Source organism: Leucoraja erinacea, chromosome 15 (genome assembly GCF_028641065.1).
Source record: "Leucoraja erinacea ecotype New England chromosome 15, Leri_hhj_1, whole genome shotgun sequence".
Lineage (NCBI taxonomy): Eukaryota > Metazoa > Chordata > Chondrichthyes > Rajiformes > Rajidae > Leucoraja > Leucoraja erinaceus.
This window is the reverse complement of record NC_073391.1, coordinates 29790543-29803894: the sequence shown is the minus strand read 5'-3', so window position 1 is coordinate 29803894 and position 13352 is coordinate 29790543. Positions and strand designations below refer to the sequence as shown.

Below are 13352 nucleotides of genomic sequence, written 5' to 3'. Positions count from 1 at the left end.
GTGTCGCACATTAACACGCAAGAAGGGACATTAGTGGTACATTAAACACTAACGAAGCTGATAAATCATGAGCAAATGATGTGTTGCTGCATTAAACTAGCTGTTTCTCCCCAAAGGAAATGATGAAGGCAAGTACTGAATGTGCACAAGGAGGAGAGAAAAATCTCTGCTGCAGCTCAGAGCAAAGGAAGGGGCTTTTACAGTCCATTGAAGGGCACATCAATGTTCCATGTCCGCTTTCAAAACATTCAAGCATTCTGCTTCCTTTAGACTTTAGAGATACAGCGCCGAAACAGGCCCTTTGGCCCGCTGAGTCCGTGCTGACCTGCGATCAGCCTGTACACTAACACTATCCTACATACCAGGGACAATTTACAATTTTACCGAAGCAAATTCATCTACAAACCTGTACGTCTTTAGAATGTAGGAGGAAACTGGAGCGCCCGGAGAAAACCCACGTGGTCACAGGGAGATTGCAGAAACTCCGTACGGACAGCATCTGTAGTCAGGATTGAACGCATGCCTCCAGAGCTGGAAGGCAGCAACTCTACCACTGCACCACTGAGTTGCCCCATCACTTCCATCGTTCATTACTCTTTTACACTTGTTAGTATCTTTCTGACATCCATTGTCTCCCCTTATTACTGTTAGATTTATTATCAATAATAACCTGCATTTTGATTTGATATAATATGAAATGAAATGAAATGATTCAATTTATTGTCATTGTCAGTGTACAGTACAGAGACAACGAAATGCATTTTTAGCATCTCCCTTGAAAGGGAGACACAGGGCGTCGCGGTGTGCCCGCGCCTGCCGCCGTAACATTCCATTACAGGCAAAGGTGGGTGAAGTGTCTTGCCCAAGGACACAACGACAGTATGCACTCCAAGCGGGATTTGAACCGGCTACCCTCCGGTCGCCAGCCGAACTCTTAGCCCATTGTGCTATCTGTCGTCCTTATGGTTATGGTTAATAGACAGGAAATATACATTGTTGACCATAAGGATTCATGCGTGCATAAGGATGCAACATCAAATTCTTATCCCAAATAGCCAGAAGTCTTTTAATGGTATCATTTTTAGTTAATTTAGCAATTAACAATAGAGTTAAATCAACATGGACTGTATGAGCCAAAGGGCATGTTTCCATGCTGTATCTGAGGGCAGCACTGTGGCACAACAGTAGAGTTGCTGTCTTACAGCACCAGAGACCCAAGTTCAATTCAATCTATCGAGTTTGCACGTTCTCCCTGTGACAGCGTTGGTTTTCTTTAGGTGCTCCTGTTTCCTCCCACAATTCAAAGACATGCATGTTTGTTGGTTAGTTTTCTTTGATGAGTTTAAAATTGACCCTAGTGTGTAGGATAGTATTAGTGTATAGTGCAACTGATGGTTGGCATGTACTTGATGGGTGGAATGGCCTGTTTCTGTGCTGCTTCTCCAAAGTAAAGTAAATCTCTAAACTGAATTAAGCTCTCTGAACACAGCAATGAATTTGCATTTTTTTACATAGTCCAGAGAGGACAAAGAACTTGAGTGTTTCTTGGATATATCCTCTTCCAGGAATAAATAGTGATTGCATCTAGCCAATAGCAATCATAAAAAGTAACAGTGTCTCAAAGTCATAACATTAACTGTTCACTTAATCTCTGTTGCAAGCAATTTACATTTAATATACAGACAGATGGAGTTGGATTGCCAGGTTATTGAGGTAATGCTGATAATGATCTATATTTAAATATTATGAGCTTCTTTGATGTTCCCTGCGTATTCTTGCCTAGTGTGAAGGTCCAGAACACACGCAATTCTATTGCTGTACACGGGCTTGCAATCAACACAAACTCCCAGTTGTATGTCACACAACCATTAAGAATGTAAAACATTTCATATCTCACATAAAAATACCCTCATCTCGGGCTCTCTCTAGTTCTGATATTTTGTGTAGCCGTGATTTTCATCTCCACCATTAGTGCCCATTAGTAGCTGCTTTGGCCCCAATCTCCTGAAATGCACCCCTTAACTTTGCTATTTCTCCGTTTGTTCAAATATAATAATAATAATAATATATTTTATTGTCATTGCACATAAGCGCAACGAGATTTGGTATGCAGCTTCCATCCGATGTCATAACTTAAATAACTAATAAAATTTAGATTTAGATACCCCGAGAACATGGTTTGTAAAAAGAACATTAAAACAGTAAAACAGTCAAAAACAGACATGAAGCTGTTCCTAAGTCTGGTGGTGCGGGCGTAGAAGGCCTTGTAACGTCTGCTGAAGGGAAGTAGTCCATTACAAGGGTGTGAGGAGTCTTTATGGCTGACGACCTTCCTGAGGCACCGTGTGTGGTAGATGCCCTCCAAGGCTGGTAGCGGTGTCCCAATATTCCATTAAAGCCTGACTATTCGAACATCTGTCCTAATACCTCTACAGAGTGGGTATCTTTAATAAAACCTTCCTCTAGTTAGGGCTTACATCGTAATTGGTAAAGCCCTGGACAGCGTTGTAGAGCAGAGCAACCTAGAGGTACAGGCGCAGTGTTCCCAGAAAGAGGGGACACAGGGAGACAGGACGGTGAAGATGGTATTTGACAGACGTGACTTCATCAGTAAACATGTTGAGTACAGGACGTGGGACCTCATGCTGCAGCTGTGCAAGATATTGGTTAGACCACGTTTGGAGTACGCTGGATAGTTCTGGTCACCCTGCTATAGGAAGTCATTACACTGGAAATAATGCAAACAAGATTTACAGGAATCTTACCAGAACTGGAAGATTTGAATTATAAGGCACAACTGGGTAGGCTGGGATTTTTTACCCCATAGAAGGCTGAGGGGATGATTTTGTAGAAAAAGAACAAAATGATGAGAAGCATAGATAATAATAATAATAATAATAAGTTTATTTATATAGCACATTTATAGTCAATTTTCATTGACCCCAAAGTGCTTTACATAATTTAAAAATCAGTTCCATACAAAGCATAAAGATGGGTTAACAAAATAATAAAATGCATAAACAGGACACAACATGTAACATAAACATGATAAGGTTAATAAACTGTCACAGTCTTTTTCCAAAGTAGAGGAGTCCAGAAGTAGACATAGGCTTATTGTGAGAGCAGATAAATTTAAATGATCTGAGTTAATTTCTTCATGCAGAGAGAGGGTGATGGGTATATGGAATTAGCTGCCAGAGGAAGCTGTAGAGGAGAGCACAATGGTGATGGTTAAAAGACATTTAGACAGGTACATTGCTAAGAAAGGTTTTGTAACAGTCAAGGATAGACCTAGACAGCCACAGCAGGATATGCAACCATAGCTGAAACATTCCCCTCTCCAAGAAGGACATTGTCAACGCTGTACCATTATCTCTCATGGGTGAACAGACGCCAACCTTCCCCTTGGCATACGGGCCAAATGGAGGCAATTGGGACCAGCACAGTTAGGCAGCATCTCTGAGGGGGATAAGAAAAAGGCCTTTTTATGTTCTCCAGAGATGTTGCCCAACCTGCAGCACTCCAGTACTCCAGCACTTTGCGTCTATCTATGAGAAATGGTGCCTGACTAGCCGAGCATTTCCAGCACTGTTGTTTTGAGTAAGTTAACATGCTGATTCAGAATAACGTTGTTTACCAGTGTTTCTTTCTCCCGTTCTTTCAGCTTGGTCTTTGCCACTCCTCTATGCTGTGCACTGTTTCCCCAGAAAAGGTATGTTAACTTTCATGACTATGTTCCTCATGACTGTTCTGTTTCCTCTTGCAAATAATCATTAACTTTAAAGTAATATGAATACTAATGTTAAAAGCAATGCTAATTGCGGTGTTACAGGCATTGACTTTTGTGCTGGTCTGTGGACTCATGGGCACTGGTCTGTGGGCACAGATAACACCCCAATGTTCATTTGTTTTAGTCAAGTCTCCCTCTTATAGTTTATAGGAGAGGTGTGGGGCAAATTTTACACCAAGGTTGATAAGTGCCTGAAACACACTGGCTGGGGTTGGTGGTTGAGACTTTTACAACAGTGGCATTAAGGGCCTTTCCCACATGTGATTTTTTTCGGCGACTTGCCGGTACCCACCATAGTCGTAGCAGGTCGCCGAAAATCTTGAGAATGTTGAAAATCCAGCGGCGACCAGAAAAAGGTACGACTCTTTGGGCGACTACTCACGACCATACAGGCGTCACCCCCGCGACCTGTCAACCCTTGAAGAGACTTTTGGATAGGCACATAGAAATGCAGGGATATTGATTATGTGTAGGCAGATAAGAATTGGTCATGGCAACATATTCAGCAACCATGTTGTGGGCCGAAGGGCCTGTTCCTGTGCTGTACTGCGGTATGTTCTATGTTCCATCCTCAATGTCATGTCACAGTCAGCAGAAAACTAGGGCAGCACAGTGGCACAGCTGGTAGAGCTGAGACCCCGTTTCAATCCAGCCCTCTGGTTCTGTCTGTGGAGTTTACACGTTCTCCCTGTGACTGTGTGGGTTTCCTCCAGGTGCTCCGGTTTCCTCCCACATCCGAAAGACCTGTGCGCTGGTTGGTTAATTGGTCGCTGTGTAAAATTGCTCCTAGTGTGTGGGGAGTGAATGGTAAAGTGGGATAACAGAGAACTAGTTTGAACGGATGAACGTGGACCCAGTGGGCTGCAGGGCCTGTTTCTATCCTGCAGCTCGTAACTAAAACTAAAACTAAAAATCAGAAAGCAAAATGCTGAAGAGGTTGGTGGTGTGACATGGAGATGCTGTAAATACTGTCCACCAACAGTGTAAGTCGGGAGATGTCAGTCAGTGGAATGTTTCAGGTTAACGATATGATGTCAGATCCAGTTTATTGCAAAATCAGTGTTTTAATGTTGTACTTGATTAGTAGATGTTCCTGCAGTGAGTACATCGCCACCTGGTGGTGCTGCAATAGCCCGGTACCTCAGCTGCCTAGTTATGTGGCTAAATCCTGCAAGGATCGACGCATTGAAATTCCAAATAGCTATCCCATTGATCGGAAATTGGTATTTGGCGCACAGGAGCCCCATTTCTCAAATTTGCTTTAAAAGTTAGTGGATTCATAAGAATATTTATTAAACTATTATATAAGACCTTTTTTTAAAAAAAAAAGGAAAATGAAAGTGTGAAGTGGTATTAATGGGAGTAACGTCCAAATCTAGACCCAAGTGGCTGCAGCTGCTGGGACCTTGAGTAAACACGCAAACTGCTGGAGGAACTCGCCTAGTCGGGCTACATCTGTGGATAGACGACGTTTCTGGCCAGAAACCAGAAATGCCCCCTGTACTCCAGACTGATGGAGAGGAGGGAGTATAACTGTTGGAAAGCTGTGATAGGAAGGGACGGGGCACGAGCTGGCATGTGATAGATGCAAGATAGACACAAAAAGCTGGAGTAACTCAGCGGGATAGGCAGCATCTCTGGAGAGAAGGAATGGGTGACCTTTCGGGTCAAGACCCTTCTTCAGACTGATCCAGCTGAGTGGGGAGGGGGGAGTTGGTTGATACATGTTTCAGGTGGGAGAGAGGAGGATGGAGATGGTGACCATGGCTGGTGGCGATGAGTGGAGAGGTCAGTTCTATATTTCACTCACCACCTTCCTTCCTTATTAGATTCCACCATCTGCTCCGTGATGAGTCTTCTCTACTTATCACTTCCAGTTTTCTAAAGAATTCTCCAGCATTTTAATTACTATTTGAAATTTTTGAACCATTTAACATTTTTTTTAAAACCGCATCATACGTTTTGAATAGTTCAAGAATGTTTTAATATTTGTGGCGTCAGAAACATTCATAACTATTGAATATCTCCCTCTCCCTCTCCCTCTCCCTCTCCCTCGTTGAGAGGGTCAGTTAGTCTGACATCATGGTCATTTGGCACTGTTGCTTAAAGGTGGCCGTACAAGGCTGAATCCAGAGCAGTTTGCTAAAGCTAAGATGAACTAGTTGCTTGTCATGGGATGTATCTGTAGAAACACGGAGGGAAAGAAATCCTCATTGCTATTAACCAGTTTTACCTTTTTTATTTTCTATTTCCACAGCACCATGAAGGTTTCCAGACTTGAACCAGAACTTCAGGCTCAGATTCAGGCAAAGAATTCAGCTATTAATGTTGTATACTTCAACAAGGGCTTGTAGATTGTTGTCACATCAGCAGCCTGCCCAAGACCGTCAACCATTCACTTCAGCAGCAACAGTAACTGTCCCTTCAATTGTGTGAATTGATCACCGTCCAATCTGCCCCTCATAGTTTCTTGAAAGTCACCCTGGGAGGGTGAAGTATCCTTGCTGAAGGTAAGGATGCTGGTTGCGACAAAGGGGTAAAGAAGACTCACTTGTATCATTGGACATTGTAACATTTATAATTGAGCAGAACTTGACAGATGTTTAAACATCATGCACAGTGGAAATTAAAGATTAGAAGGTTTTCCAGGAGCCAATCACTGACTGGAAACTTGGGATTGGCAAGTTTTTTTGTATTACTGGGATTGGGTATAAATAATTGATACCAAACTGCAGAAGTGATCATGATGAACACACAACTGCTAACTTCTCCATCCACTCAGGGAATCTGTAACTCATCCAGTCCAACGCATGCCTGAACTTAAAGTTAAAACTTCCCACATTCATTTCTTCCAAAAAAAACCCACAGCAAATCCCACAAATGTTAACTTTGAACAAGCACTCTCTTGCTATATTTTTTTAGTTCTAATCATCCATAATGATTTGTGGGCAATTTTTTGTCCCACCATCTGTCAGTAACCCCCACCATGTCCCCGCTATCGCTTTTGTCCATCTACACCAATCCCATTTGTGATTGGTATTTTCCCCCATGCTATCTTAAATTCAACCATCTGTTATCTTCACGGTCTTTGCAGTGTCCTCCACAGTGAAGACTGATAAAAAAAAATTGAAATAACAAATCGTCCATCTTGTTTCCTGTTATTAGTTCACCAGCCTCATTCTCTAGAGTTCCCAACCTTACTGTTGCTGCCTTCTTCCATTGATACATCCATTAGCACTCTTCTTTAATATTACATGTACATTTTCTCAGAATTAATTTTTTTCCTTCCTATGAGCTTTTTAAATCTTTAGTGCCTAAGCTTCCTGTCCTCTAACTTACCACGATCCCTTTCCACTTTGTATACCCAATTTTTCAATTTAACATAATCTTTGACTTCCTTTCTTCATAAATTCTAGGAGCAGAATTAGGCCATTCAGCCCATCTAGTCTACCCTTGCCATTCAATGATGGCTGATCTATCTCAATCCCATTCCCTTGCCTTCTCATAACTTTTGACACCCTTAGTAATCAAGAATTTGTCAATCTCTGCCTTAAAAATATCAATTGACTTGGCATCCACAGCCGTCTGTGGCAATGGATTTCCCAGATTCATCGCCCTTTGACTAAAGAAATCCCCTTTCTAAAGATACGTCTGTTATACAAATTTATACAATTTTGAGTGTACTTTATACGATTGTTTCTCAGTTACATGGTTATGCCTCATGGTCACATCGAGGCAGCTGTCTGTTCCTCTTGAAGACCACTTATCTCCAGGGATGCTGAAATGGCAAATACTCAAAAGCACTGAATGGCCCCACACAAGACACAAAAAACATGTGAAATGCACAAGCCTAGCTCCTGCTAAGATTCCATGTTGAAGCCAAATGTATTTAAGATACTTTAAAGCATCTTAATATATTCTACTTTTGAGAATCAAAAGTATAAAATATAAATATTTTGTGATTTTTTTTCTTTTTAAGTTTCTCTGTATAATGAAAGTAAGTGACTTGCTGATAGTGGGTTTACTGGTGTCTCAGTATTGCATGTTAATGTCCGTGGGTGTGGAAGTTGTAAGATTAGTAGAAGGAATTAGAAGTTTAGTTTACAGAGTAGTTGTAAATGGAATCCGGTGTATTGTAACCAGGTTTAGCTTGTGCTGTGGACTCAGGAAGCATTATGGTGACGAGACAAACAGGTTTCATATTTAATCAGAGCACAGAGTTACGAGTGTTTTATTGTCAAGTGTCCCGAAACGGAACAATGAAATTCATACTTATAGCAGCACAGCAGATATCTAAACAGTACTTTATAAAATCCATGATAAACAACAACAAAAATCAGTATACATAAGAAAAAACAATCAGATAGATAAATAGACAAGGATGCACTCCAGACAATAAATAGACAATAACTGTTTGTGTGGAATGGTGGCGGAGTTGTAGGTTTGCTGCCTTACAGTGCCAGAGACCCAGGTTTGATTATGACTACATGTGCTATCTGTACAGTGTTTGTATGTTCTCATGACCATGTAGGTTTTCTGTGGGTGCTCTGGTTTTCACCCACACTCCAAAGAAGTACAGTTTTGTAGGTTAATTGGCTTTGGTAAAAAAATTGTAAATTGTCCCTAGTATGCAGGATAGTGCTAGTGTACGGGGGATCGCTGGTCGGCGCGGACTCACTGATTTTGCACTGTATCTCTAAACTAAATAAAACAAACAGTCCTGGTTAATAAAGAGCGACTGCTTTGAAGCGGAAGGTAGATATAAAAATGCTGGAGAAACTCAGCGGGTGAGGCAGCATCTATGGAGAGAAGGAATTTGAAGAGGGGTTTGATTGGCAGACTGCCTGTTGAGGGCAAGGTGGAGGGGTAAAATCGAACCTGTATCCACCTATCACATGCCAGGCTTTGTCCTGCCATTGCCTCTCTTTCCCAGTTTTCTCCCCCTACTTGGCTTAGTCTGAAGAAGAGTCCCAGCCTCTCTGTACCCTCACAGATGCTGCCTCACCCACTGAGTTCCTCCAGCACTTTGTGTGTAAAGGTGTTTCCAGTTTTGCTTCTTTCATTAAATTCCAGCTCTGTAAAATAACATACTTTCATGAGCTTTTATGGAAAAGCTTTAAGAATCGTGAAATTAATACATTTTTGACCAAAGCCTTTGCTGAAGTAATGCACATTGATCTGTTTCTGTTCTACTGGGTCCAGGCCAACCCATGCAAGGTCAACAATAAAATGGTAGTCACTTCCATGTATAACAATTGGCAGGGTTGTCATTACAAGATGTAACAAAGTACCTTCCTTCACAACCACATTCTGTGGTGTATAGGATCTATGGGACAGCTCCCACAATTAGTCAACCTTGGTTTGGAATTGGGGTCTTTCTCAGGTCAATTACATCTACCTCTTCCCCCATGCCCAGTGGGAAAGGTCACCCAAAGAGATGAGTTTCCTAGAAAGCTGCTGAAGCTCGGGGATCAAGAGAAAACAACTAGGTCCACCACCCATTTTCCAGCACTCTTGTTTCCGGAGCCCTGCTGGAATATCCGCTTTGCTGGACCGACAGTGGTCATGGGCTTCGAGAGAAGTCAAACATTACCAGAACGGTCTGCCTAGGATGCTGAAGGGCCGAGATACCGGCCCACAAATTCGGCCTCGGAGGTTGGCTATGGGAACAGATCTGTTGGCTGGGGTTCCAGAGCCCTGGCTGCAGGGGGCAAATTTGACCCGGCCGCGGAAGACCCGATGAGGTCATGATTGGCCACCTCACCCGGCCCAGGCACCACATTTTCGAAGGGGACTTCCAGCGGGGATTTCAAGTGTGCTCTCGTAATTTTGTCTGGATTAAAGGAGGTGCCGGACCATCAGTTGCCAGAAAATCGGTGGTGGACCTGTAGTTAGAAGAGTTTAATATATATATGTCCATGTAAGCACAATCAGGCCAAAAGAATCCACGTGCTTTAGCTATACAAGTTATGGAAACAGAACCAACCACCCCCTCCCCAGGTACTTTCTCCTGCAACTGCAAGAGATGCAACACCTGTCCCTTTACCTCCCCCCTCGACTCCAACCATGGACCCAAACAGTCTTCCAGGTGTGGCAGAGGTTCACTTGCACCTCCTCCAACCTCATCTACTGTATCCGCTGTTCCAGGTGTCAACTCCTCTACATCGGCGCAGTCTTGGCAATCATTTCGCTGAACACCTCTGCTCAGTCCGTCTTAACCTACTTGATCTCCCGGTGGCTCAGCACTTCAACTCCTCCCTCCCATTCATTCCCAATCTGACCTTTCTGTCCTGGGTGAGGCCCAGCGCAAATTGGAGGAACAGCAACTCGTATTTCGCTTGGGTAGTTTACACCCCAACGGTATGAACATCGACTTCTCTAACTTTAGATAGCCCTTGGTTTTTCTCTCCATCCCCTTCCCCTTCCCAGTTCGCCCACTAGTCTTACTGTCTCCGCCTACATTCTATCTTTGTATCGGCCGCTCTCCTGACATCAGTCTGAAGAAGGGCCTCAACCCAAAACGTCGCCCATTCCTTCTCTCCAGAGATGCTGCCACACCCGCTGAGTTACTCCAGCATTTTGTGTTTACCTTATATCCTGCAAATACCATTGAAAAGCAGCTGAAAATATTAACAGATTAACATTACTGTCTAATTAAAGTCCCCAGTCACACTCCTAATTGCTGCAGGATCACAAGAGTTGCAAATCAAATTCACTCATTAATTCTTGGTTTATATTCCTGGCAGGAAGCTACCTATTTGTAAGCTGGAGCTGAAATGTAAATTAAAGTTTCCTTGGAGAAAGGTACCTTGGATAAACAGATAAATGGAGGAACAGTAATGCCCTCCCTAGTGAAACAATAATTAATGGTTCCATTAACACTTCAGGTGGAACAATTAGCAACAATTGGTGAAGGAATAAAGTTGAATCTCCATGGCCATTGATTAATGCACCTTAGGCCATTGAGAGGCCCTCCAGTCTATTGTGGCAGAGAGGACTAACAATGAGTAGATGGATTGTAATCATCGTCTAAAGAAGAGGTATTTACCGTTCAGGACCCATTTTTAATGCCGGAGAGCAAGTCGACATTGATTTGTGTTACCAGTCCAGGCAAATCATACGACATACATGTACAATCAAAGCATACATGAGCACAAGTGACGCAAAAAGAGAAAGAAAACCGTTATTAGTCTTATGAAATTACTGTTTAAAATTACTGTTACTATTATAGAGAAAGTGCAGATAAAAAAAGTGCAAGGTAGATTGGGGGATTGGGACTGTACATCTTTATCCAATTGAAGCAGACCATGTGCAGTTCTGTTACAACTGGCTATTACATTGTTATGCTATTTCCAAAGCTAAAGTGTGTTTATTTATGTGGCAGTTGTGATTTTTGTTGCCTGTATTATATCATTCATGTACTCCTGCTAGTGATAATTCCAAATCAATTCTGTGATGTTTCAAACAACATTGAAAATGTCGAACTCTCAGCAAGCTCTCTCTCCCCCCCACAGGGCAGATTGGCGTTTTAAAGTTCTAAAGATAAATGTTGGCACAATCTACCTTTTTGAACGAGGCCAGTCACAGACTTGGCCAGCAATTCATTGAAATTCAGATGCCATTTTATGCTCAGAATTATCCGAGTGTTGTGAAATGGAGAACTGGGACTTAAAGCACCAAGGGGTGTGATCTTTTAAGTCAGTGTGTTTTGGAAAATTCATTATGTGACTGCAGGCATCAGTGCCCCTAATTATCCCAAGTGATCCTCTTGGGTAACGGAAGGGAGGCAATTAATAAGCGACCACAATGATACTTGATCAGGTATTGGCGTTATCAAGTCAAGTCACATTTATTTATATAGCACATTTAAAAAACAACTCTCGTTGGCTAAAGTGCTTTACATTTGTTATAAGAATAACACAACAAAACAGACTACATTCATATATACATGTAGCCCTCACTCAGAGGACGTCAGGAAAGGCTTGGGAGTATAGATAAGTCTTTAGCCTTGACTTAAAATAGTCGATGGAGGGGGCAGTTCTGATGGGAATGCAGATGCTATTCCACAGCCTAGGGGCTGCAACCGCAAAGGCGCGGTCGCCCCTGAGCTTATGAATTATCAGAGCTATCAAGCCCTAAATGTCATATTGTCTACAGCAGTGCACTCCCAGAAAACACTGAAGAATACCTTAGTCTAATTATTGAAGCATTTTCTACTTAAATTGCTGCACCAAAGAGCAGATGATTGAAGACAAATAGGTGATTCGCTGCTGTTCCCTATTGGTTTATTATATAAAGCAGTGTTAGAACTATTTAAAATATGAGCTATAAAATAGCCACTGGTTCAGGGTTCGTTCTCCCATGGACTTTTACTTCATCCCCTATCAGGTTGGACTTGATCTCGACTCCAAACCTCCTTAGATCAGGAGCAAAATGGTTTGGGAGAACTATGGTATAAATGTACATGTGTTAAGTTTATGAAGCCAAGTATTATTGTGGTAAAAATGAGTATCTGCCATTACCCAAATGACTTCTGTATGCGTGTTTAAATTATATGTTGTGGATGCCCTGTGTTGTATTTTGTACAACTGTTATGGTGCAATAAACTGAATGTGTTAGAGTGGAGCCATTGTTACTAGAAAAATGGGAAATAAACCTTACTTTAAAATTGGCTGTGCTTGTTTACGTTTATTTTCTCCCCTTTTTTGAAGGTTGCAATTGATGCCAGAAAGTGATTTGCTTACAGCTGCAGACTTCATACTAAGTGAACTTCAGGTTATGTAGGAAGGAACTGCAGATGCTGGTTTAAATCAAAGATAGACACAAAATGCTGGAGTAATTCAGTGGGACAGGCAGCAGCTCTGGAGAGAAGGAATGGGTGACATTTCAGGTCAACGCCCTTCTTCAGTCTGAAGAACTTCTTCAGGTTGCTACCTAGAATTTTTTTTGCATGAATTGTCAGGAGGCTCATCTGCTGCTATGTTTGAATTTGCAATGACTAGTTTGACCTGCTCTGTTAGTAATACCCTGCTAAGCTCCCCTGCACCCGAAAGCCACCGGAATATTTCTATAAGTATCAGTGGATCCACTGATGTATCAAGTCTTGTCTTTAGAATTGCAGCTTAGATGGGGCATCGTGGTCAGCATAGATGAGTTGGGCCGAAGGGCCTGTTTCCGTGCTGTCTGATTAATCTCAAAAGTAGGCATCATGGATTTTTTTTTAGGGGTCAATTATGATGCATTATCGTTAATTTAAGCTTAGCCGAAATAGTGAATATAAACAGATTCCTTGCTGGTGCTTTGATGGTGCAATAAACTGAATGTGTTAGAGTGGAGCCATTGTAACTGGAAAAATGCCAACAGGAAGAAAAAAATGATTTGCATTTATGTTCTACCCGAGAGATGTTTGTAGCCTTTGACGTATTTTCCAAATAATTGTTGCAATATTTGAAGCATAGCAGTCAAACTGGCTGGAGGTGCTCAGTATCACTGGAGAAAGGGAATAGGTGACGTTTTGGGTAGAGACCCTTTCTCTGTTCTGTTTCACATGGTGCGATAATAA

The 13352-nt window shown here is 42.1% G+C and overlaps 1 protein-coding gene across 2 annotated transcripts in view; it reads left to right on the top strand.

Annotated features, from left to right (window-relative positions):
* Positions 1-12527, top strand: part of sfxn3 (sideroflexin 3) — a 60094-nt gene extending 47567 nt beyond the window's left edge. The window contains exons 10-11 of one of the 2 annotated variants that reach the window (XM_055646989.1): positions 3665-3712; positions 6048-12527. In XM_055646989.1, coding sequence (XP_055502964.1) covers positions 3665-3712; positions 6048-6144 — 145 coding nt within the window. In that variant the 3' untranslated portion in view covers positions 6145-12527. The remainder of the gene's footprint in view (positions 1-3664; positions 3713-6047) is intronic. The other variant, XM_055646988.1, reaches the window with a different exon arrangement.
* The last annotated feature ends 825 nt before the right edge of the window (positions 12528-13352 follow it).